The sequence below is a fragment of the Saccopteryx leptura genome, chromosome 12 (genome assembly GCF_036850995.1).
Source record: "Saccopteryx leptura isolate mSacLep1 chromosome 12, mSacLep1_pri_phased_curated, whole genome shotgun sequence".
NCBI classification, from domain to species: domain Eukaryota; kingdom Metazoa; phylum Chordata; class Mammalia; order Chiroptera; family Emballonuridae; genus Saccopteryx; species Saccopteryx leptura.
In genome coordinates this window covers 40842242-40869008 of record NC_089514.1, presented here as the reverse complement: position 1 = coordinate 40869008, position 26767 = coordinate 40842242, and the positions used below count along the sequence as shown (strand labels likewise).

The following is a 26767-nucleotide window of genomic DNA, read 5'->3' as shown; positions in this document are numbered from 1 at the left end:
TTTCTAATACTCAAGAGATGTCCCTCCCACCCGCCCCTAAAAATCCGTTCCTGTTCTGTCTGGTTTCCAACGAAATGGCATCTGCACCCAACACAGTTGCTCTGTCAGAAACTTGGGATGATTCTTTCCCCTACTCTTGCATCCAATTTCTCAGCAAGTCTTGTTATTTTAATATGTAAAGTATATCTTGAATCTATTCACTTCTCTTTATATCGCTGTCACTAACCTGGGTCCACACTAACATCATATCTCACTTGGTCTCTTGCAATGGCTTCCAATCTATTCTCCACATAGCAGCTAGAGTGATCTTTTAACGTATCAGATCATGCAGTGTTCCTACTTAAAGCCTTCCAAGGATTCCTGCTGATTTAAGCACAAAATCCAAACTCCAAGGGCCTCTTGTGACCTTGTCTGTGCCTCTTGTCCATCTCTCTCCCCAGGCTCCATCTACAGTGGATCTTCCTTAGCCTCAACTTCCCAAGCTTTTCCTCCCTTGGACCATCTCTTCCTGGGATCGTCCACCCACACTCTGGGCCATTAGCTCACTTCCTCTGGGAAAACTCTGACAGCACTTCCCTCACATACGTTGTCGGTTTCTCCTACTTTCTCTCTCAGAACCATAGCACTTGCCACAATCTGTAATTACACATTTGATCGTGTGTTTATTTACTGTCTCCCACCGGGCTGCTTACAGAAAGCAGCTGGGACAATGTCTGTTTCTCACCACGAAGCATAGAGCGCCTACCTCAGGGGCAGCCATGGCCAGGATGCTCCATGAATATTTGTTGAATGGATTCACTCAAATATATGTCCTAGCAGGAAGGCTAGTCGGGTGAGAACTCATTCACCCAAACAAAACAAAAAAAATCTAAATTTTATAAAAACCCAAGAACTTTGTCTTACAAACATATAAATTATTTTATTTACAAAGCCATGTTACAAATAAAAAAAAAAGCAAAAAAAAAAAAAAAAATACAATCGCTCACTGGAGAACGCCTCCAGGCCTGGTGCTGAACCATGGCAGTACCAACAGATAGATACATGTTTGTTCTTTACTTTGTAAAACTGTAAGCCATGGAATTTACTATTTACACCTACATTAGACTTATTCTGCTTACAACATCACAGGCATGAAATGAATTCTGATAGTGCTAATACATAAAGGTGTGGACAAAGAAGGAAAACACTTAATGTTACAAAATATGGATCATAGAAAAGAAACCCACTTCACAAGTGTGGCATTTGTTCAGAATGTTTGGACATGCTTTCTTCAAAATTCCTCTGGAAAAGGTTCTAAAATCGGTAGTAGGAAAGGACAAATGAGCAGGTGCAAATTCTTGTCTGTGCAAAAACAGTTGTTTAATATACCCCATGACTGACCAGCTACGTAAAACCCACAGTTTTGTTAAAGTGCCATGGGCCGACAGCATAACAAAATAGAAGGTGTAAATAGAAAATTTCTTTTTTCCTTTTTTAAAACAAGAGTTCACTGAGAATCAGCGATAATAGAATATGCTGTATAAACTATTTTCTACAAAGGTTGATCAGCATTATTTACAATTGGTACATTGATACAAAAGAAGGCATACAAGTTATCCAAGTCGCTTTGTTTTTATGGCTGACAGGTCTATGCACTGCGTTACGCTTAACAACCAGAGCTTCCGAGCCTCTGCGGCCGGCGACAAGTCACAAGATCTCCAGGCAAACGGGGGTGTGTGCAGTCAAGGGGCTGGGAGGGAGCGCTGAGTGGGGTGGGCAGAACAGAAGTACCCACAGGGGATCAACCACCCTAATAGTGCTTTATAAGTTGGTCCAGTTGAACTCCATTAGAACAAAACCAAAGAAAACCTTTTATTTGCATTCCATTTTCAAGCTGTGAGTTTTGAATTCATCATTATAAAGTAAACCTGTGGCTGATTGTGAAGGAAGAAACACCGTGGGTTTTCCCTTTTTGCTCAGTTTTCCAGAAACGTCCTCACCTTGGTCAGAGCCAGTCTTCCACCAAGTCAGCAGCATTCGGCGCGGGGAGAGTCTTTATTCCAGCTTGCAATTCAAGATGTAGAAAGCGAAAAACTTTAACCCTATTATTGATTGCTCCTTTAGTCCCTGTCGAGACGTGATTTCTCAGAAGCAGCCACTTCATTCTCTCAACCGTTGTTTTCCCTCTTTGAATGTAAGGGTTTATAAGTCAGAGGGTTATTTTGTTGCTGAGATTTTTTTGTCTTTACTTCTGCAAGTTTTACAACTCAAAATAAATTATAAAAAAAGACTTCTAAAACCGAACAAGACAAAAATTGTGCAAAAATAACAAAGATATGTACATACTTTTCAGTCTGAAGAAATGTACAATAAAAACATAATTCAGAGAACACTTTAAAAATATAAACATTGCTTAAACTTTCCTAAGTTTCATACTGTTTCTGAAACTATTCTGGTCAGTTAGCTCTGTAATATAGTAAAACATAAATTATTACAAAATTAACACTATAAAATTTACTTTAAGAATATCTTCTAAACTTTTTTCAAAGGGTCTAATCTTGTTTATAATTTCTTAAACATTTATAAGTCTTAAATCTGCCTTAACCCTTTTTTAAAAAAGAAAAAGTAACAATATTCCCTTCAATTTGCAGTCTCTTTATCCCAAGACGTAAATAAACCAGTATGTAAGTGCACTTTTAACACTGTAGAAATAAAAATGAAATAATATAACTAATGTCCTGGTACCTAATATTAACTCATGATTTTAAAAAAATCTTCATTTTATATTAAAAGTTTTAGTAATCCTATAAGAAACACTGTCAGTGCAATTTCATCGATGCAAATCACTCCGTTTGCCTCCCGTCCTAGTAAATTCCAATCATGGGTGAAATTTAACAGTAGTCTGATCTCTGGGTTGGGGAATGGGAAAGGAAGGAAAACTTCAGGGTGGGATGAGGGTTTGTGTCCAGCTGCAAACCTGACTTTCACTTCTGATGTAGGAATGAAGCAAAAACTAGTATCTGTGCCGTTAATCATTTGCAAAGCTACTTGGTGAATAGCACAGAACATTTCTCTTATATTGTGAGTTACTTTCATGACTATGATTCCTCATTAGAGCTTACTATATTGATGTTTCAAAACTCCAGTGAGAACAGTTTCACAGCTACAGGGCTTCAGCTTCTCTCCCCAGTGGCTCGTCCTCACTCTGCAGTGGTTTGGCTTTCCCTCTCTCCTGGGATGGCTGTGTCTGTGCTGAAGCCTCCGATACCCAGCATTCCCTGATGCACGTTGTACCGACTCACAGGGCCTCATGGCCCAGGGCACAGAGTGGGTGGGCCGTGCTAGGATTTATTCTCACTAGAGATTTGACACATAACCCTCCATGGAAGCTCTCCCCCAGACCCTTCCTTCCCTCCCCTTTTCTCCATTTGCCTAGTCCTGGAGGGGAGCTGTGGGCACCATGCCTTCTCCAGAGTGGCTTCCTGGGTCCCTGCCCTTTACCCTCGGGTGCTTTGCTCTACTTCACAGTTTTGGGTCCTGTACGCAGAGCCCAGGAAGGAATTGTGGAGCATGAATTCCTAACAAGCTCAGATGACCACAGCCACCCAGTTATCACCGTCTTTTGAGGAATATCTCCTACTTCCATTGTCTGCTTACTGCTACCTCCTGGGCCCATTCCAGACCTGACCCCGTATATCCTCTGAGTGGGCCCATTCCAGACCTGACCCCGTATATCCTCTGAGTGGGCCCATTCCAGACCTGACCCCATATATCCTCTGAGCCACATAGCCAGACGGTGGTATCGGGTGAATCATTAAAAGGTCACTCTTCTCAATTTTACCCTCAGCATCTGGCTCCCACTGTGCTGGTCCGCCAGGGAAACCTGCCCAGTGCACTCGGCCACCCTCCTGCTTCTGCTCTCCCTTCCCAAGTACAGGCTGCTCCACTGTAAAGCCCCGTCACCGTCACCGGGCACACTGTCCAGAGAGCAGCTTGTGAGAGGCAGCTTCTTCTGGTGGCATTGAGGACCAGTGAGTGGCAGGGGAGAGGGGATAAGAGGGGAGGGGTGGGTAAGGAAAGGAAAGGAGCACTGCGCATGCTCCCGACGACGCGTTTCCGACGACGCCAACCAGTAACAGAGTCCTGCACAGTCAGCTCCGGCAGCTGGAGCAGGACCACGTGCAGGAGCGGAACCAGGAGCTGTGAGCGCCCGGCTCGGAAGAATGTGCACACATGGCAAACGAGACAACGGAAACAAAACACTCGTTACGTTTTCTGTAAATCTCAAATTCACGCTCTTTTGCCTTTTTCTCCAAAACTAAAAATTGGTCATTAAAAAAAGAATAAGCAAGGCCAGAGCCACAGGCAGGGCCCAGGAAATGGACGCCCCCACTGCCCACTCCCCTCCCTCGCCCCCCTGGGCCTCCTGGGGTGGCACTGGGCTGCCAGGCATTGGTTTGGAAGTGGCTTCGTAGTCTTGTTACGGAAGAGTCCTTATCCTGCCCGTTCTGTTTGTGGTCTTCTAGAAGAGAAAAGAAAAGCTTGGGATTACCATGCAATTGAAGAACAGAGTGAGATTTCTCATCTACAACAAAAGGATACCATCCCAACTCCTGCATTCGGCCAAAGGCAGCTGTAATGAGCAGATGGGGATGGCTGTGAAGGACTCCATGAATTAGGGTAGCCACAAAGATCCCAGCTGCGGATGAGTCCTGTGGACATTCAAGGGTTCTCCCAGGAGAGAGGACTGGAGTGAGTGATCTGCCTTCATTTTTTTTTCTCTCTCAGTTCACCTGCGATGTTTCCTGTCTAACCTACAGACGGCATGGAGAATTACCTAAGGAAGAAGCAGAAGGCTAGAGATGGAGGTTTTGGGTTAAAGTTACTTAGCCTCTTAGTTCAGTCACCTTCACCTACAAACTAGAGATATTTATTTTGTCTCTCACAGTGTTTGTTAAATGGTTTAACTGTATATAAAGTGTGTTTAGCACAGCACCTGCAAAGAAAGGGCTTAACAAATGATAGCCATTATCATCATCATCATCATCATCATCATCATCATCATCACTACACTTGTTAAGGCCCACCGTCAGCATTTTGGGTTCCCATGGGCGTGCCTGGAGCTTCAGGCAAGCACACTCTGCAAGGCCCAGCCCTCCGCCGTGCAGAGGGTGGGTGGGAGGTGCTCAGGCCCTGAAAGGGCTACAGTGACTCAAAATAATGAAGACACCCTCCTTGATCTGAGGCTACAAAGACTGTTTCCATATAACCTTCACCCAAACTCTACCCTGGATTTGTGGGGAAACCCCTCAGGCTAAAATGCAGACAACCACATTGCAATTTGTTATCTACAAAACCTACAGCACATTTAAGACAACACAACACAGATATGTTTGTATTTTTTCCAGTCATGTATAACATGCAGAACCCACCCCCTACACTTCCTGACCTCCTCCAGATGCACACATACTCCACTGCAGGAAATAATTTGTATACTGTCTACGCTTACACCTCAAGTTTACAAAAACTCCTAAGTCTAAATCTCCCCTGACTCGCACCATGAAACCACACTGTCAAGGGCAGCTCCAGCTCCAGGGGCCTGCAGAAAGCCCTGGCTGACACCTGCCATGAGCAAGGGCCTTTGGCAACATTGTCTTACTTAAATTTCACAGCCTCCCTAGGAGGTAGGCACTGATTTTGCCATTTAACAGATGAAAAAAAAATTAGACTCAGAAAAGCAATCTGCCTAATATTACACAACTGCTGCTAATAATAATAATAATAATAATAATAATAATAGCTAATACTTGTGTATTTGTTATATCAGGCATATCCTAGAGGCTTTATGTGATTAAATAAATTTAATCCTCACAAAAGCTATATGAGATAAGTGCCATTTTAATCCCCATCTTAAGGTGAGAAAACTGAAGCACAGAGGAATTAAGTTGCCCAAGAGTATACAGCTAGTAACAACTAGCTTTGGAAGCCAGACAGCTGTGCTCTTAACTGGAGGTTAACTGGAGGTTAGAGCATCCACCCTGACACCCACCTTCTTTCCACCCTGCTGATGACACCACTACTCTGCCCCCCCAGTAACTTACCTGTCGGCTGTGTCCTGGGCTGGACATACTCGAAGGGCTGGATTGTGACAGAGCTAGGCTGCTATTTTTCCCAACCTGAAAGACACCAGCGAAGCCTTACTCAAATATACAGGCTGCTTGAGAAAGACCCATTGATACCATGTTTCACCACGAAGAGAAGGGCTGCATAGTAACATGCTCATTCTCCTTGTGTCCATTTGGAACTCATGTTTCCATTTTAAATGGCAGAGAAAATAAAATATTTCTGGGGGTACCATGATGATGCTCCTCTCTCCCCAGAGGAATGTGTAATGCATGGGAACTCTGAACTGTGCTTCCCAGATGTAGGTGCTGGGAGGCTTAGGGATGAGGACAGTGTCAGCTGGCTAGTGGCCTGGCCCCTCTGGGAGCATTAGCTCTGCAGAGGTCCAGCTTTTTTCCACCTGTGGCCAAGGGTTACACGGACTCCTTCACCTCTGAACTCAGTGCCAGCCCCTTGTTTCTAGCCCAGATTCCTTTGGACCAGCTGGGGATAAAAGCCTGGGTCTTTTTCTGGGTCAGTTTTCTCAGCCAGGAAGCACAGTGCACACCTTACTGTCCCTGAGGAAAACAGCAAGACGGCACTGGGCTTGCCCTTCATGTGGAAGGCTAGGCTGGGTCCCTGGACACTGCCTGGGAGCTGGTGGCTGTGGCCCCCGCTCCTTCCCTTCCTCACTGACTGTCATTGGCACATCTGGGCTGGGTTCTCATGTGAGTACTGCTTCCAGGCAGCTCCTGTCTTTGGCCTGCAAAGAGCCAGTCCTTTGCTTTAACTCGACTTTGCATTAAGACATTAGCCTTACATTCTCAGTCTTTTTGTTCAGTTTAATACTTCTGTGGCAAATTCTGGCTTACACCTACCCGATACAATTAAACAGCCCCTCCGTTGGTCCCCAAAGCACACAGTTGCCTTGAGTTTCTCAACCTCATGCCATGCTCCTTCCGATCTCCTAAGAGAATCAACAGATTTCAAAGGTGTTTTCCCCAACACTGGAAATCACCAGTGGTCACCCCGGACAATGCCTTTTCTTAATGGCCTGGTGTTGGGAAAAAACCTGTGTTAGGCTTGCTCACTTGTACTTTGCATGACTAATGCATGACCACGTGGCAGAGCCACATGTATAGTCTATGTAAGGCTATGAGTGCTTGCCCTCAGGGCGGACTGTGGACTGCCTGCCCATCACTGTGAGGGGCCAGCTTGCTGTTTGCCTGAGAAGCAGTTTCTCCATGCCTGTGTGCTAGTCTGCCGTTGCATGACTATCAAACGAGGATGGCTCTATACTTTCTGACTCCACAGTTTCTCTACCGTCTGCCCAAATCCAGTGTGAACCTGCCTGGCCTCGGCCACCAGCATTACACCTGGTGACAAGCATCCAGGTCCCTCCTGGATTAGAGAACCAATGCAGGCTAGATCCAAGGCAGCTGTTAAATTCATCCGCTTTTTTGATTTGCTTCTGATGGGCACTGGCGGAGGCTTGTCTGCTCCTCCCACTGCCTGTGGTGACAGATTCATAGTGATTACTGAATACTTCCCACAGTCCTGCAGACCAGGGTCAACAGAACAACAATTAGGCAGTCTAGTACACAGGGGCAAGGGGGTTAGGAACCCAGATTCCAGAGCCAAATTGGCTGGTTCAAATTCCAGCCCCACTATTTACTTGCTGTGTGACTTTGGGCACATCGCTTAAGCTTCCCGTGCCTTAGTTTACTCATCTATAAGGGGGGGGGGGGTAATAACAGATAATGATTAAATGAGTTACTATGACTGAGGCACATAAGTGTTAGGACTTTATCTAAAATGGGTGACACTATAGCCTTGCTGCTCAGTGTGGCTTGCAAACCAGGGGCCTCTTAGAAATGCAGACTCTCAGGCCTCACCTCAGACCTTCTGCCTCAGGTCTGAGTCAGCAAACCCTGGGTCATTCGAACAATCCCCCAGGTAATTCATGTGCACGTTCAAGTCCTGGCTGTGCCCTCCATCCTGAGACCGGGAGGGGGCAGTGACCGCAGTTCAGCCTCTGCACAGGGTCCTGTGGGTGCTGGTCCCCTTCCTTCTGCACATCTGCTGCAGCTGCAGACGTGCGCGAGTGATGGCTCTAGTGAGACGTCCGTGTCTCCCCTTCTCTCACCTTGGCCTCGGCTGCAGCTTGTCTGGCCCTTGGGACCCAAACTTACTGTTTTTCAAGTTTTACTTGTGATTTGTGAATTCCCCTCAAGATATTCTCTTCGTGAGGTTTTAATAAACCTCATATAAAGATGACACAAAACAATAAAACATCCCTTTAACAACTGCCTCTCATGTCTCCCAAGTCCTCATCCCCAGAAGGGGTTGGGTTTAGGGTCTGGCCCACTTAGATCTGTGGTTGTGGACCTGAGCTGCTGCTGCAACCTGCCACAGCCCACGCATGGGTCTGGCCTGAGCTGCTGCTGCAACCTGCCACAGCCCACGCATGGGTCTGGCCTGAGCCGCTGCTGCAACCTGCCACAGCCCACGCATGGGTCTGGCCTGAGCCGCTGCTGCAACCTGCCACAGCCCACGCATGGGTCTGGCCTGAGCTGCTGCTGCAACCTGCCACAGCCCACGCATGGGTCTGGCCTGAGCCGCTGCTGCAACCTGCCACAGCCCACGCATGGGTCTGGCCTGAGCCGCTGCTGCAACCTGCCACAGCCCACGCATGGGTCTGGCCTGAGCTGCTGCTGCAACCTGCCACAGCCCATGCATGGGTCTGGCCTGAGCTGCTGCTGCAACCTGCCACAGCCCACGCATGGGTCTGGCCTGAGCTGCTGCTGCAACCTGCCACAGCCCACGCATGGGTCTGGCTCGGACAGGCCTGCCCTGGACTTGGCCCTCCCTCCCCAGCTCTGCTCTCTCCTTTGGGCCCAAATGGCATCAGAGTCTAGTGGGGGTGAGGACTTCCTAAGGGGCTTCCCCAGCCTGGGGAGCAGACTAGACTTGAGAATGTAAACAGAACTGAAGGGAAAGAAGCACGGACTCGTCTTGGGCCACGCCACATCCCATGGCTTTCCTCACACGCAGCTCTGTTGTTCCCTGGCAGCGGATGGCTCTGGGCTAGTTGGTGTGAGTTTTACTTTTGGAAAAGAAAGCGTTGTATCAGTAGGAGGTGGGGAGTTGAAGCAGCCAGGTGAAGTGAGGACAGTCACCTGGGAGCTGCCACGCCCCAGGGGAGACCCCAACCTGCCTGGGCCTCACCTCTTCCTAAGGGGACGCCAACAGAACCCTTTAATAAAATCATCCTCAGAACCTTTCTGTGCCTCAGTTTCCCCATCTGTAAGGTGGTGATAACAATTATACCAACTGCACTGGGTTGTTGTGAGGATTAAATGTGAAAATATTTACATAGTGCTTCAAATAGCACCTAGCTCAGAGAGGGCACCGGAGAAAGTATTTGTTGAATAAACTGCTCTTAGAGCAGAGGAGGACCTTCGTCTGTGAGGAAAGTGAGACAGAGGCCCCTGACTAAGCAGGGACGCGGCCCAGCTCCCCCTGCTCCCGGGCCCCTTACCTGCCGAGAGGAGGTGCTGTTAACGGGGTCGGGCATCGGTGTGAGAAGGCTGGGTGGGTTCTTTCTGTGAACGCTATTCATACCAGGCATTTTAGTGATTTTACAGGCTTTGCTACTAGAACTTGAGTTCTTACGCTTTTTTCCTTCTGATTTGTCAAAAGAGAGGGGCAGAGAAGACACGGCATTGTGTGAGGCCAGACAGAGGTCCCCTGCCAGGGAGGGCACTGAGAGGGGACAGGAGTCACTGCTGCTGCCCACGGAGCCCAGGTGTCGCCCTATGTCTGTGGGGCCACCGGGCAGTGAAGTCCGTCCTGAGGGCTCCAGTTTGGCACCGAGTGGGCTCAGCCCATTGTTTGAGTTGTGCATGGACAGACTGTTATAGGAAGGGGCCGCCTGGTAGGAGTTCAAAGCCGAACTGGCATTCAGAACACAGTTCTTTTTGTGGGGCCCTGACAATGGAGACGAGAGGGACGCCTGCAAGGAGAATGAGGAGGAGGAGGAAGTCAAGGACTGCGGCTTCCTCTTTTTGTTACTTGGAGATTCGTCGCTACGGGCAGACAGGTCTTTGACTTTTGAGGATTTGCTGGTTTTGGTTTTGGATGGCTTGTGGGATGGGGAAGGGATGACGGCTGGTATCGGGGACACAGCGGATGGGGCCTTGAAGGTTGAGTCCATGATGCTGAGGGTTGCAGCCACATGAGGGAAAGCTGTGGTGTGTGACATGAGGGTGCTTGGGTCCGGTGATGTCACAAAAGCTGCATTTGAGAGCATGGCTGATGTCATTATGTAAGAAGAGGTGAGTCTTGAGCTGATGGGAGCTGAAGGAAGGTACACAGCGCTGGGGTTGCTGAAAGGCTGTAACACAGATGCTGGAACGGGGGTGGAGATGTGGGCTGCCGGCGAGGGCATGGGGCTATCTGCCGCAGGAGGGATCTTCCTAGATGTGAGAGAAGAGTGAGAGACACAGTGAGAAACCAGCGTGGCATCCCGCAGAGGCTCGGCTGAGTGTGAGCACTAGGGCTACAGAGAACCCTGGCAGAACCAGACGATGGAGATGAAGCCTTGGCGGATGGCAGAGTCGGGTCATGGCCCTTCCCTCTGGCTCCCCCACTGCAGTGTCCAGCAACCTAGTGCCAACCACTCTCAGGTTCTTTTCTCCACGCTTGGCTACTGGACAATGGCTGGTTTGTGTTCATGAATACAAGGTGAGCGTGATTTAGAATATACATTTCCCCAACAGTAGTCACCTTTTATGGGGCAGTAATGAGGTGGTTTTTAATGAGAAGTGGTCATTTTACACTTAGGTCCTGGCTTGAAGTAAGAAGTGTGAGGACAAGGCTCTGCCCCCTGCACACATGGGCCAGTGCAGCCGCTACCCACAGCCTGTCACTGCCTCCCCACCCTGCTCTGGGCTCCAGGTGGAGTGGGAAACGCCCCTCTCCTCACAGGCCAGCTTCCTCCGGCTCTTCCTGCCTGCAGCCTCTGCTGTATTCCACAGAAAGGCATTTCCACGTTAGCCGTGGTTTCCGGCTGCTGTTGGCAAGGCCATGGCTGCAGGGCGGTAGAGGGTCGAGCGGCTTGGGAAACGAGGCAGTGGTCAACTCGCCCAGACCCAGGGCTGATTTTATTCCTGTCCACCCCACCCTACCTCAGCATTCACTCAGAGGAGCTACACTTGGGGTGTGGCTGCCCCTCAACACGTCTTCTTGTGATAGGAAGGGATGAGAGTACAGGGACCCTCATGTATCCAGAGAAGGGGTCAGAAATTTCTTTTTTCTGGGGACAAATGCAGGATATGGGTACAGAACATATGGACGGGAAGGTCTTCCTGAGGCTGGGGTGCCTAGGAGCAACCCCCATGCCTCTTACAGTGTGTGGAGCCGCTGCCAGCACCAGGTGGCGGGTGGGTCACTCTTGGGGCCTCCAGGTAAACTCCATCATTTTGGTTTGTGCTGGAAACAGCTCCCACTTCTGAACAACGGCCTGCGTTGATGTTGCTGCTATTCTGGGAATGAGGAGGAGCACAGGCCTTGGGGTCACCATTTGTTCCTGATTTGCAGGAAGGAATACTGACCTCAGGATCCAGGTGACTATTATCAAACTGGCTGTCTTTTGTTTCTCACCTGGCCACCCTCCCTGTGTCCCCTGCAAATCATTTCCAGTACAGCTGGGGCACCGCAGCAGTTAGAAATTTGCTCTCTGAAAAGAAATCTGCTCTTCAAAAGCAGTGCTTGAAGGTGGCAGGCTTGGGGCCTGCACCCCGGGAGCCTGGAGCAAGGTGTGAGATGGGGCTCCTCCAGGCCCCTCCGGCCTCCCAGCTGTGGCATCAGGAAGGCGGCCCTGCTGACAGGGACCGCCTCTCCTAGTGCCGCTCTCTCTGAGGACTCGGCTTTCTGCCTGTACCTGGTGAAATGTAGCTCCATCTTTAGGGTGCAATCCAGAGGAACTCTTGAATACAGATGAACAGAGTTCTTGAAAACATCAGGCTGAGATCAAAGATAAGAGAAAAAGGCTGCCAAACCCACTGTAGCCATGATGGTGTCTGGAAATCTACTTTCTCTCAAGCCTAAACAATGTAGAAGATCCCATCAGCACTAAAAAAAGTGCTGCATTCGTACTTACTGCAATAAGTGAATGAGTGGATGGATGGATGATGGATGCATGGATGGATGGATGGATAGATGGGTGGGTGGGTGGGTGGATGGATGGGTGAGCAGGTGAATTCTCCGTAGCAATATAATTATGCATGCTGGGCAAGGACTTCCATATAGTCAGACCAGAAAGGTCCAAACACGCCCACAGATCTGTCTGGCGCTGCGCAGCCCCTCCCGACAGCACCAGGGAACGCCCTCAGCACGTGCGGCCTCCGCACACTGGCCTGCTGTCTCAGCTGCCTTGATGTGGGCTGCAGGCCTCATACTCAACCTTCCCTTTACTCAAGTTTCTTACCAGCTAAAATCTGGCTAGAAATACATGTGGGCAGAGGCTTGGCAGTTACTTGTAATAAAAAGTTATTTACAAATACCAGATGGCTCATTTAGAAAAGACCTCATTCAATGACCTTAACTGGGATCGACTCTGAATGTCCCAATTTGTAATTTCCCCACTCAGTAATATAAATTCGTGCTCAGCCTGTGCTGACAGCAGAGCTGGAGTGCTGAACCCTGCCTCGCTGACATCAGGGGCTTGGGGCGGGGGCTGTTTTTAGGCATACTTTCTTCCCCTTTCCTTCTTGCCCTACCGATCATGCGTGGATGGCAGAGGCAGAGGAGGCAGGAGGGTGCACGGAAGGGCCTGCGGCTACTCCCTGTCCCCGGGACCCCTTCCTCCCATGCTAAGCAGTTTATGTGTCTGACTAGGAGCCAAGTGGCAGTGGCTGCAGCTTTGCGGGCTGTGCCTGGTTTAGGTTTTGCACGCTGGCCTAGGGAAGTCCCATAAAAAGCCCACAGATGTGAATAAATGACTGACAGTGCCCATCCTCCCCTGCCAATTGGCACGGAGCTCCAGATGCTGACCTGGCTGAAAGAGAATACTGTGTTGGCGTCTCCTGATGCAGAGTTAAATGCTTGTTAAAGAAAAAAGAGTCTTGGCCGTTTCTTTTCTTCCTAATGTCTTCCACGCCCTCATCGGCTGCCATCCCTCCAGGTTCGGGCCCGTCCGGGCCTGGGGTTTGGGCAGCAAGGTTGAGAGGGCAGCAGGGTGCTACGCTCTCCAGAGTTGACACCCAGGCAGCCCCAATGTTGCTCAGTGACAGTAGATTTGTTAGGCAAGTCCTGAAAAGGGGGGAGGGACCTGATGCCCTGTGGCTCGGGTTTCTGTGCCTGAGGAGGAAAGGAATATGGAGCTTGAGCTGATAGGACACCAGGTAGCGAAATACAGATCAACACATCCTTCCACGTGCTGGGATTATACTTCCACACACAGGAGAGCAGAGAGCTGCGAGAACCAGCAGGCTGGCCGCCATCTTGGGGAACAATCGCAGACAGCTAATTCACAAGTAACCACGACCATGGTAACCCCGCATGCAGTGCCAGTTTGCTGTTCTTTAGGATGGATGCAAATAGGTATCAAGTGCCTTTTAGACACACTGGGCAGTCACTTAAATGGGAAGAAATGATAAGCTTCTCTTGTGGCCCTTTCCTACTTTATAGGCAGTGTTAATATTTAGTCCTAAATCCACCATGACAGCTTACTGCAGACAATGGAGCTCACTCCTCCTAAAAGTCCAGGTAGAAGCTCTTTGGGCATCAGATGAAAAGAGGCACCACAGCTGCCTGGGAGCAGGGCAAATGTTGAATTCTGTTCCCATCCCCACTGCCAGGACCTTCTAATTCCCAGGAATGTCTTCTTTGCCTTTACTGGGCAGGGTGAGGGGTTCACAGCTGGCTTTCTTAAACAAGCTGGGCTTAGATCAGAGGGAGCAAGCAATGATTCTATGGTATTATGATATCTTAAGAGCTCACCTTTGTAGGAGTGGGGGGTGGGGCTACCCAGCAGGCTGGTCTTATATTATCAAGTAGCCAGAATGGTACTTTCTTTTCTTTTTTTTTTTTTTTTTTGAGAGAGAAAGAGGGAGAGAGGAAGAGAGAGAGAGAGAGAGAGAGAGAGAGAAAAAACAGACAGACAGACAGACACACACACAGGAAGACAGGACAGACAGGAAGGGAGAGAGATGAGAAGCATCAACTCATAGCTGCGGCACTTTGGTTGTTCATTGATTGCTTTCTCATATGTTCCTTGACCTGGGTTGGGGGGGGAGCTCCAGCTGATCCAGTGACCCCTTGCTCAAGCCAGCAACCTTGGGCTCAAGCCAGTGACCATGAGGTCACATCTATGATTCCATGCTCAAGCCAGTGACCCCGTGCTTAAGTGTGATGAGCCTGTACACAAGCTGGTGAACTGTGGGTTTCCAACCTGGGTCCTCAGTGTCCCAGGTCAACACTCTATCCACTGTACCACCACCTGGTCAGGCTTGTTTATTTTACTTTTTTCTTAGCAAGAGAGAGAGAGAGAGAGAGAGAGAAGGAAAGAGAGAGATATGAGAAACATCCATTTGTAGTTGCATTACTTTTTAGTTGTTGTTTGCTTCTCATACGTGCCTTGACCAGGGGATCTCAAGCCATCACACCTTCCTTAAGCAAGCAACCTTGCACTCAAGCCAGTGACTTTGGGCTTCAAGCCAGCAACCTTTGGGTTCACGCCAGTGATCTTGGGATCATGTTGATGATCCCATGCTCAAGCTGGTGAGCCCATGTTCAAACTGGCGACCTTCAGGTTTTGAACCTGGGACCTCAGTATCCCAGGTCGATGCTCTATCCACTGTACCACCACCAGTCAGGTCAGAATGATGGTTTCAGGTAGTTGTGGGGTAGCTTTGATCTTATATTGCACAAAAACTGCTCACTTACTTCCACATCTGTGAATTCAAGTGTTTTTCTACCATGGAGTTTAGTGGTTTGAGAGGGTCTAGCACAGGGGTAGTCAACCTTTTTATACCTACTGCCCACTTTTGTATCTCTGTTAGTAGTAAAATTTTCTAACCGCCCACCAGTTCCACAGTAATATTAGGTGATTTATAAAGTAGGGAAGTAACTTTACTTCATAAAATTTATAAAGCAGAGTTACAGCAAGTTAAAGTATATAACAATAATTACTTACCAAGTACTTTATGTCAGATTTTTGCTAAGTTTGGCAGAATAAATCTTTATAAAACAACTTACTATAGTTAAATCTATCTTTTTATTTATACTTTGGTTGCTCTGCTACCACCCACCATGAAAGCTGGAATGCCCACTAGAGGGCAGTAGGGACAGGTTGACTACCACTGGTCTAGCTTGTCATTCCTTCACAATGGCATTTTCCTAAATCAAGAAAGTTTCTTCCTTTTTTTATGTAAATACATTGGGAGGTGTTGGAGAATAAAGGGACATTAGAGAAATGGAATGGAAGCTTGGGTTTAGGTTTGAAGTGTGAGTGGAGGTGAGGAGAGAGTTCTAAGGAGGTGGGAAGGGCCAAAGACAAGCTTAACTAACTTCACAACATTGCTCAGGATCTGCCCTGTTGACTGATGTACATATTTTTTCATAGGACATTAAGCAATTAGAAATTGGTCCATAACTATTACGAAATTTTTAGTATTGACATTATTGCCCTAACATTACAAACAGAAACATAGCCTGAATATCCTTAGATATCCTTACTAGATGTTCATCATCGTTAGATAAATCACATCTTATCTACTACCCTTTTCATTTAGAAGGTTATCAACACAAAAATGATCACAGAAAACAAAGTATAATAACACACATTGTATGTGTCTCTGCAAAACTGTAGGCAAGCCATTAAGGAGAGTTGACATTTAAGAATTAATTGTGAATCCTGATTTCAGAATCACTTTGTTCTATGAAAAGCCAGCTGCTGATACTCATTTAGAAAGTTGGGGTTCAGGTAGTTGTGGCGTAGCTCTGATCTTATATTACACAAAAACTGCTCACTTACTTCCACATCTGTGAATTCAAGTGTTTTTCTACCATGGAGTTTAGTGCGAACCGAAAACGATCCCATCTTCTATCAAACACATAGTACCCTCGTCCCATGAGGCGGCTCCCGAATGAGCAAAACTGTAAGGGGAAAAAAAAAATTAATTTTGATTACTGGTTAATAAGCTAATATAAACCATACAGAGAAAAATAACATTTGCATAAAAACACACAGGGGTACAATTTCACTCAAAGTAAAGAAGCAAATAGCACCGAAGCCAAAAATATTTCTGTGGTGCTTCAGTTTGAGAGCTCTAGATTTTCTGCAGAACCTCACGGTATGCCTCAACAATAGGACATTTAATTTCCCAGGGCACTGAGGGCTACCTTCTCTACGTCTAGGACTGAGCCAACAGTCTGGGTTGAAAAACCCAAACCAACAACAGCCAGCAAGCAGGATGACTTCTCAGCACCACCTTCTTACTGAATTGTCCATCTTCTTAAGGAACTTGGTATGTCTTTGCTTCTTATCACAGTAATGGGAACAACTCCTTTTGATGTCCTTGTGCCAACTGGTCATACCTTTCCTATCTGCTATCAACAGAGACACTTCACTTCTGGCGAGGCTACACCCCGCTTTCCTAGTCCCGACCCCCTCCTCTCTCATCAGCACTTGCAGGCTCCCCGGGACACATCCCTGCCTCCAAGCTTGTCCTCTTGCTGTTCTGTCTGCCTGCCTTCTTCCCTCTTCTCGGTCAATCCCAATTCTCCCATGCCCCAGTGCCCTAATCAAGACTCATTTCCAATGGACTTTATTTGAGAACCTTGCCACTGTGAACTCCCATGGCACACGTATCGCATACTTTATTACATTTTACCTTGGAATCACTACGTGGTTTTAAGTTATATGTATAGTCATCCCTCGCCATACAGTTCATTTTTCACGGTCTCACAGTATCGCGGATTTTAAAATCATATAGTATATCTAATTTTCTATCGTGGATTTCTTGCTATATTGCAGGATTTTGTGGTATATAGATATTTTTATATATTTATTATTTTAATTATTTTTTGTGGTAAAATAAGCAAAATAAGTGTGGGAAAAGTTAGTAACAGTGTGGGAAATGTTTATAAGAGTGTGGATTTATAAGACCAGGTGGCAGCGCAGTGAAGAGTGTCGAACTAGAATGTAAAGGACCCAGATCTGAAACCAGAGGGCACTAGCTTGAGCATGGGGTTGCTGGCTTGAGTGTGGGATCATAGACGTGACCTCATGGTCGCTAGCTTGAGCCCAAAGGTCGCTGGCTTGAGCAAGGGGTCACTCACTCTGCTGTAGCCCCCTGGTCAAGGCACATATGAGAAAGCAATCAGTGAACAACTAAGGTGCCGCAACAAAGAATTGATGCTTCTCATCTCTCTCCCTTCCTATCTGTCTGTTCCTATCTGTCCTCTCTGACTCTCTTTCTCTGTGTCTCTGTCAAAAAAAGAAAAAGAGTGTGGGGAGAGTTTATAAAGCCTTAAAAAATATATAAATAATAAAATAAATATAAGGTTGCTACTTTGCAAATTTTCGCCTATTGCAAAGGGTTCTGGAACTTAACCTCCGTGATAGACGAGGGACCGCTGTAATGCCTATGTGCCTAACTTGATTAAAAATGTATAAAAATCAAGGACCCAGTTGTCTTGTTCTTCAACATGGGGATAGTAGGGACTTGGGCTAAATGATGGATTGGAGAGCGATGGTCCCACAAAATGTTTAAATCAAACCATCACATTAAAACATATGATTAAAACATGGGCAGTTAGATGTTTAATAAACATCATTTTATTTGACGTTAGGACATCCAGAAATGCAAGCAGCGGCCTCTGAGAAGGTGACATTTGGCTGGTCTAGAGCTCAGATGAGTCTACAAATGACTCCATAACTCAAATGCAGCTTCTCCCCCTCCCCCCAGGCCTCCCAGCCGCTCCTGGCCTCCATCCCAGACACAGCACTGGATTGGCACTCGTTCCACACACCCTCCCTGGAACCAGCCTTTGGAACAGTGCTCAGGAGCAAACGCAAGACCTTCCCTTTGTTTTGTTTCTGCTTATGTTTGGGGGTTTTGCATCAAAGTCTTGCCACCCATCAAATCTTGTACTTCTGATGAAAAACTCTTCTGCACTTTCATATTAAGTGCTTACTGACCAAAAGAGGAAACACACAAAAGGAATGGTCCCCAGCACCACACGGAGCTCTCCCAGGTCTAGACATTTTTTTTCTTTTGTCATCCCAGTTGCTAAAGACACACTGAATGGGTGTTCATTACAAATATTATTTAATGTAACAATAGAGCATGAGAGAAAGGACAAAGCAAAGAAACAGCTTCATGGACTTTCCATTCAAACCCTCAGACACTGAGGGCACACAAAAGAACTGGGCCCAGCGCGAGCACGCCCTCTGCAGCCTGGCAGGCTGTCATCAGGACAGACATCTTGATGTGCTCCTGGCTCTGGCCTTCTGGTAGAGCCCAGTCTCTCTTTCTGAGTTAGAAGCTGGTGACACCTTTTTTGTCTTTGCTACCTACATTTCTAATTCCACGGAGATGCAAGGCCAGATGCCTGAGAGGCTCTTGTCCTGGTTGCATGCGATGCCCTTGGCAGAGCTGTAGGTCCTCACTGCCCCACCGGGGCAGACCCCACAGGTTGTCAGTCTCATCAATTGCCACCCTGCTCCTACCTCTCTCCCTGTCTTTTCCTTGCTAACAGGATCACACTTCTGTTCTGATAGCTGACATGGAGCAGTGAGCAGGGACAGTGGGGTTCTTTCCAGAACCATGTGATGATTGAGGCCCTGGCCGGTTGGCTCGGTGGTAGAGCGTCGGCCTGGCGTGCAGAAGTCTCGGGTTCAATTCCCGGCCAGGGCACACAGGAGAGGCGCCCATCTGCTTCTCCACCCCTCCCCCTCTCCTTCCTCTCTGTCTCTCTCTTCCCCTCCGGCAGCCAAGGCTCCACTGGAGCAAAAGATGGCCCGGGCACTGGGGATGGCTCCTTGGCCTCTGCCTTAGGCACTAGAGTGGCTCTGGTCAGGACAGAGCGACGCCCCAGATGGGCAGAGCATCGCCCCCTGGTGGGCGTGCTGGGTGGATCCCGGTCGGGCACATGCGGGAGTCTGTCTGACTGCCTCCCCATTTCCAGCTTCAGAAAAATACAAAAAAAAAAAAAAAAAAAAAAGACAGAACCATGTGATGAATGTGCCTAGCTCCAGCCCATGTCGTGGAAGTCCATACTTCTCTGTTGTCGAGTGGCAGAGGGGTGGGCATGGGACCCACTTCTGGTAGATGTAAGGGAAATCTGCTGGGGGGGGGGGTGTCACAGGAAGACTTTTCTTCTCTATGAAATGATAGAAGATAGCATCTTAGGGCAAGACTCCCTTTCTGTTTGTCCCTTTCCGTCCTGTGTAAAGTGCTACTGGGTGGGGACTGGGCTGTGGCAGATACACGGAGGGGACGTGTGAAAGGTGAAGAGGGCGCAGAGAGTGGCCCTCAGCTCGAACCACCTACCTCTAGAGTTCTTGTTAAATAAGATAATTAAATGACTGTAGGGCGCATATTGTATGAGTTGAGTTTTCTATGACAGGCAATTAAAGGCATTCCTAATTATCCCTCACTATTTCTAAATTAGCCAGGCTATTATGAACCACAGGTCACCATCATTCCCATCAACAGTAACTGAACTTGACCTTCATGCATCTCCCAGACGGAAGGCAGCAGGGCACCCTTCTATCTGGATGCAGGGTTGATTATTTCACCTATACAGTCCATGAGTTCTAGGAAAGGTAGAAAACTATTCCTACAGAGCTCAAGCTGGCCCCAGAGCAACCCAGCCTCGTGAGCCCTGTTCCAGGCCCCAGCATTCAGCTCAGCATGCAGACGATGGCAGCACCAGGCATCTCCTTCTCGAGTGCTTGCACAACAAACATAAACAAGCCTCCAGCTCCTCCTTATGTTTCCCTCCTTGATTCCAGTGATCTGAATTGTTCAAGTGGACTCTTTCGAGGATTAGGAAGAAAATGACCTTTCTGTTCCTCAGCAATCATGGTGACATGAAATGCCTCCTTCTTTCCTTAACACACACTCACACATACACTCAGTACCAGTTCCATATGGTCATACTTTCTAATAACAATAAAACTCAGACCCAACGGGAGAAAACGAGATAGGGCTGGCACCTGGCACACTCTGAGACAGATGGTTCCTAATGCAGGTGAGCTAGACTAACTCTTGAAATCAGAGGCTCTGTTTTTAGATGGGCAAATCCAGAAGGTCAGCTCCCCAGTGTACTTACATAAACACCATTTCTCAGGCTTCACTGCTTCAAGGTGGACCACAAACACTCAGGTGTTTAGAGGATTATAATCAGCTGGGAGCCCTTCCCTTCCTTCTGCGATTTTTAAGCGTAGTTCTTCCCCGACACCCCCCCCCCCCTCCCTTCAAGCATATTTCTAAGACAATTATTCAACCGCAGGATAAGCCTTTCCGTAAAACCCTGTGCTGGTGACCTCTCCTTAGGAATGTGTGCCCTCTGACACGGTCACCTAAGTACCCACAAGGCACGGGGGAAACGCACGGAGGGAAACATCAGCAGCCTACCGCGAGAGGTCTAGGGTGCTGAGCGGAGAACTGACAGTCTAACTTGTCGGGTTCCTCGGCTCCGTCCATCTCCCCTTCATCACTTGACAGCCGGCCGGTGAGGTCACCTCCCGCTGGGGGCAGAGGGGGCTCCGGAGTGTAGCCACTGTGACTGGAAGAGGTGGTGCTGCTTATGCTGTTTGCAGAAGATGGTCTAAGGGCAAGAGGAAACGAACAGAATGAAGCTTTCTGAGGTAACAAGGCCCTTGCAGTTCAACAGAACTCAGAAGGCATCCCAATTAGCCTTTCCAGGTCGGGGGCAAACTTGCACAAAGGAACATTCAGGTTAAGAGGGTGAGCAGTGACCAGCTCTCCACAGATCTGGTGGAGTTGAGGCTCTGCCCTACTCAAACCCGGGCATCCGGGAAAACAGCAACAGTGAAGGGGGAACGTAAGATGCAGCACCGTGCAGTCTTCTGGGAGTTCAGTCAGAACTCTTAAACCACTTGTATGTAAGTAATCTGCACTTGCCATGAAGTCGCTTCTCTTTGAAAGTGGAACTTGACAGGAAGGTCAACCAGGGAAACAAGTCAAACTAATTGACAAAATATCAGTAATGATGAAAGACAGCCCCACAAACATTTTTTTTTGCTACTAAACTATGGCTTTATAAGATTGTTATCATACTGGCATGAAAAAAAATTTTGTCCCAAGATGGGACAAGTCCCTTTCCCCACAGCCAGGCCAGTCTTTTAATACCAAGCCACATGTAGTTTAATTGTATCTTCTGTGGATGGATGTTTAACGTTTGGCAATGCATTAGACCCTCCTGCTGGTATGGTTGGGCTCACAGTAGGTGTTGAAGAAATATGTTTCTCCATGAAAGAATAAATGAATTCCATGTGTATAAATAATTCAGCAGATCTCACCTCACTTATAGCTAAGCTTATAGAATGGCAAGGTCTCAGCAGGAGGTAGAACTGCATGCTTCTTAAGCAGTAAAAACCAAACACAACAAATACATCCGTGGCAGAAGTGTTAGAAGAGAAATAACCAAAGTTAGTTGGTAGTTATTTCTACTATTCCTCTAATTTCATTAGGTGATTGACCAGGGAGGAAGATGGGAAGAAAAAGAAATTTTGAAGAAAAGAAAATCAAGATTCTTAAAAAAAAATGTTTTTTTGCATTCTTCTTTGAAAGCTGCCCTTCAAGTCCCACAAGGCAATACTGAGTTAGTCTCCCTTCTGTGTTCACACTCTGGAGTCTTTGTTGTTATGAAATCTTTCCAGGTGTGAAATACCTGAATTCTAACCAGATCCCAAAAGTACAGTCAGTTAAAAACAAAGCCACAAAGGTGATAACTCAAATGGCCATCAATAGACAAATGCGTAAACAAAATATGGTATATCCATATAAAATATTAAATCTTAAAAAAAATGAAATTCTGATACATGCTATGACATGGATGAATCATGAAGACATTATGCTAGGTGAAACAAATAAGCCAGTCACAACGAACAAATATTGATTCCTCTTATACAAGACAGCTAGAATAGTCAAATCCATAGAGACAAAATGTAAAACAGCAGTTCCCAGGCCAGGGTGGGTGGGTGGAGTTTGCGTTGAATGAGTCTAGAGGTTCCGTGTGGGAGGGTGAAAAGTTCTGGAGGTGGTGGTGATGGCTGCCCACAGTGTAAATGTACTTAATGTTACCAAACTGTACACTTAGATATGGTTAACATGGTAAATTTCGTTATGCATATTTTACCACAATAAAAAAACACACAAAAAAATCCCAAACCAAGCCATAGGTAGTTTTTCAGTTATTACAATAATTCCATAAGTATGACAGTTTGTTATTGACTATCACCTTCCTACATTTATAACAAGAAAGATGCCATTCACTCTGCATGTTAAAAGTCTGCAGTCCAGAGACCACATTTCCTCAGGGGCACTCCTGGACACCTACTCTCCTGTTCCAAAGGGCAATCACACTATTGCCTGTTTATAGCTGAAGACCCAAATAGTAAAACAATTTTGATGAAACGTATAAAGAAAAAAAATAGAATCCATAATCCTGCCACTCAAGATCAATTGCTATTACCATTTTGATTTATATCCTTCTAGATGTCTTTTCTGTGCATACACAGGCACATGCATTTTTAAGCAAAAACTGGACCACACTGTACATACTATTTTGAGATATGTTTTTTTTAAACCTGGTGATATTGTAGAAATCCTTCCATATGTAAAACAATGTCATCTTTTAAAAATATTCCCCAGTATTCCATTGTATGGATACATCTCAGTTTACTTAACCAGTATATTGATGGACATTTAAGTTGTTCCCAAACTTTCTAGTAAGCTCTTTGAAGCCTTCTCCAACAGCCTAGGCAGGACCTCCCTGTCCTGCAGAAGATAACAGTGAGCAGGATTTTGTTAACTGTGATAATAGTATCATGAGTACACAGAAAATGATCTTTACCCTTTTTTAAAAAAAATTATTTATTTTATTTTATTTTATTTTTTACAGAGACAGAGAGAGAGTCAGAGAGAGGGATAGACAGGGACAGACAGACAGGAACGGAGAGATGAGAAGCATCAATCATTAGTTTTTCGTTGCGCATTGCGACACCTTAGTTGTTCATTGATTGCTTTCTCATATGTGCCTTGACCGCAGGCCTTCAGCAGACCGAGTAACCCCTTGCTTGAGCCAGAGACCTTGGGTCCAAGCTGGTGAATTTTTGTTCAAACCAGATGAGCCCACGCTCAAGCTGGCGACCTCGGGGTCTCGAACCTGGGTCCTCTGCATCCCAGTCTGACGTTCTATCCACTGCGCCACTGCCTGGTCAGGCGATCTTTACCCTTTTAAATATGCATATGGAAATCTTTTGAGGTAAAATGCCACACTATCTGCAATTTACTTCAAAATACTGATGAAGGAAATATAATTGCAAAACCTGAATATTATAATTATTCAAACTAGGTATATGGGTGTTGATCATATTATATACTCTTTCCTTTTCTGTACATGGGAAAAATTTAATAACTAGAAGTATAAAAAGAAAAAGAAAAAGAAAGTGAGCTAGTGGTACAGGTACTTTCTGTGTAAGAAAGTGGTGGAAGAACTTTCTGTTAAGTGGGACAGATAGATTGAACACTTATCTCCTCTCCCTCCCAAAATCCTACCAAAATCACATTAAAGGGATAGAAAAGGCATCAGCCCCAAGGAACAAAAGATTTGCAGAAATATGGTGACAGTTATAGTGATAACTTCCAGCCTCCATTTAACCCCCAAACCAATAATGAAATCTCATTCATCTTGCTAGTGATTGGTTTAAAAAAAGACATGACAAATAAAAGAAAATGTATTTTTGGGGGGAAGAGCTTTGCAAAGATTTTTCTCACCTTGAAGAAGAGAAGGTGGTCTTTTTACACCTTCACTGGACCTTGTGTTATCTAAATGCCTAAAAGTGCTGCAACCACCTTGCTATAGACCAGGGGTACCCAAACTGCGGCCCCTGAGGCCATTTATCCAGCCCCCGCCACGCTTCCGGAAGGGGCACCTCTTTCATTGGTGAGAGGAGCATAGTTCCCATTGAAATACTGGTCAGTTTGTTGATTTAAATTTACTTATTCTTTATTTTAAATATTGTATTTGTTCCTGTTTCGTTTTTTTACTTTAAAATAAGATATGTGCAGTGTGCATAGGAATTTGTTCATAGTTTTTTTTAATAGTCCGGCCTTCCAACGGTCTGAGGGACAGTGAACTGGCCCCCTGTGTAAAAAGTTTGAGGACCCCTGCTATAGACTTTGAGGACTTTGGAGCCTGAAAAGTGTGGAATGAAAAAAGGGCAAAGAGGCAGAGCCAATTCCTGATCTCTGGGGATTGGGGTCCTTTCACTTCTGGATTTGTCTCATGCAATTAAAAATTTCCTAATTATTTAAGCATTTATTAAGACTAGGTTTAGCCCCGGCTAGGTAGCTTTGTTGGTCAGAGCATCGTTCCAAAGTGCAGAGGTTACTAGTTTAATTCTCGGTCAGGGCACATAAGGAACAGATCAATGTTCCTGTCTCTCTCACTCCCTCCCTTCCTCTCTTTAAAATCAATAAAATAAACATTAAAAAATATTAAAAAAAAAAGAAAGACTAGGTTTTATGCAAATACTACATCAAGCTAAAAAGTTTTTGCAAAGCAGAGGAAACCATCAACAAAATGAAAAGACAACCCACTGAATGAGAGAACTTATTCGCCAATGATACATCTGATAAGAGGGTTAATATCCAAAATTTATAAAGAATTCATACAACTCAACATCAAAAAACAAACAATTCAATTAAAAAATGGGCAGAGGACCTGAATAGACACTTCTCCAAAGAGGACATACAGATAGTCAACAGACATATGAAAAGATGTTTAATGAAACTAATCATCAAAGAAATGCAAATTAGAAGCACAATGAGATATCACCTCACACCTCTCAGAATGGCAGTCAGCAATAAACCAACAAATAACAAGTGCTGGCCGAGGATGTGGAGAAAAAGGAACCTTAGTGCATTGTTGGTGGGAAGGCAGATTGGTGCAGTCAGTATGGGAAAAGGTATGGAGGTTCCTCAAACAATTAAAAATGGAACTGCCTCATGACCCTGAGATTCCACTTCTTGGGAATATATCCCAAGAAACCCAAAACACTAATTCAAAAGAATATATGCACCCCTTTGTTCATTGCAGCATTATTTACAATAGCCAAGCTATGGAAGCAACCACAGTACCCATCAATAGATGAGTGGATGAAAAAGTGTGGTACATGTATACACTGGAATCTTACTCAGCCATAAAAAAGAATGCGCCTGACCAGGCAGTGGTGCAGTGGATAGAGCACTGGACTGGGATGCAGAGGACCCAGGTTTGAGGCCCCGAGGTCGCAGGCTTGAGTGCAGGCTCACCAGCTTGAGTGCAAGGTCGCTGGCTTGAGTGTGGGATCATAGACATGACCCTGTGGTTGCTGACTTGAGCCCAAAGGTCACTGACTTGAAGCCCAAGGCTGCTGGCTTGAGCAAGGGGTCACTCACTCTGCTGTAGCCCCCCGGACAAAGCACATATAAGAAAGCAATTAATGAACAACTAAGGAGTCGCAATGAAGAACTGATGCTTCTCATCTCTCTCCCTTCCTGTCTGTCTGTCCCTATCTGTCCCTCTCTCTGTCTCTATCACACACACACACACACTAAAATCTTACCATTGGCAACAGCCTGAATACCTAGAGATATATTCTAAATGAAATAAGACAGAAAGACAAAAACCACCTGACTCACTTATATGTGGAATCTAAAGAGCAAAATAAATGAACAAACAAAACAGAAACAGACTCAGATACAGAGAACAGATTGATGGCTGTCAGAGGGAAGAGGCATCGGGGGTCTGAGTGAAAAAGATGAAGGAATTAAAAAGTACAAATTGGTAGTAACAAAATAGTCATGGGGATGTAAAGTACAGCACAAGGAACATAGTCAATAATATTGTAATAACTATGTACAGTACAAGGTGGATACTGGAAATCTTGGAGAGAGCACTTTGTAAAGTATTTGATTATCTAACCCAGGGGTTCTCAACCTGTGGGTCGTGACCCCGGCGGGGGTTGAATGACCAAAACACAGGGGTCGCCTAAAGCCATCGAAAAATACATATTTATTATACAATACATTTTTAAATAAAATATGTATTTCTGATGGCTTTTCCGATGGTTTTAGGCGACCCCTGTGTTTTGGTCATTCGACCCCCACCAGGGTCGTGACCCACAGGTTGAGAACCGCTGATCTAACCACTATGTTGTACACATGAAATTAATACAACATAATACTGAATGTAAATTGTATTTGAAAAAAAAAAAGACTAGGTTATGCTACTTGCACCTGAAGAATCTCAACTCATAAAAGTGTAGAGGAGAGATTTTAACATATTTTCAGGAGACAGAATATGGGTGAAGAATGTTGACTGATGACAAAGAAATGGACCTACCGCAGAGCCTTTGGGAAGGAGGGTGCCTGGCGCTACC

General features: G+C 46.1%; 1 protein-coding gene across 6 annotated transcripts in view; it reads right to left on the bottom strand.

The window, feature by feature from the left end:
* Window positions 1-936: 936 nt before the first annotated feature.
* ATXN7L1 (ataxin 7 like 1) overlaps window positions 937-26767 on the bottom strand; it is a 278049-nt gene continuing 252218 nt past the window's right edge. For 3 of the 6 annotated variants that reach the window (XR_010747496.1, XR_010747499.1, XR_010747500.1), the window contains 7 exons: window positions 20733-20925; window positions 16121-16242; window positions 13138-13443; window positions 9623-10559; window positions 6081-6155; window positions 3739-4501; window positions 937-3662 (listed from right to left, as the gene is read on the bottom strand). Coding sequence is in view for 1 of the 6 variants with exons in the window: in XM_066353681.1 (XP_066209778.1) it covers window positions 4460-4501; window positions 6081-6155; window positions 9623-10559; window positions 13138-13443; window positions 16121-16242; window positions 20733-20925 (1675 nt within the window). In the remaining 5 variants the exon portion in view is untranslated. Of the gene's footprint in view, window positions 3663-3711; window positions 4502-6080; window positions 6156-9622; window positions 10560-13137; window positions 13444-16120; window positions 16243-20732; window positions 20926-26767 lie in introns of those variants that run through there. The other 3 variants (XR_010747497.1, XR_010747498.1, XM_066353681.1) reach the window with 2 other exon arrangements.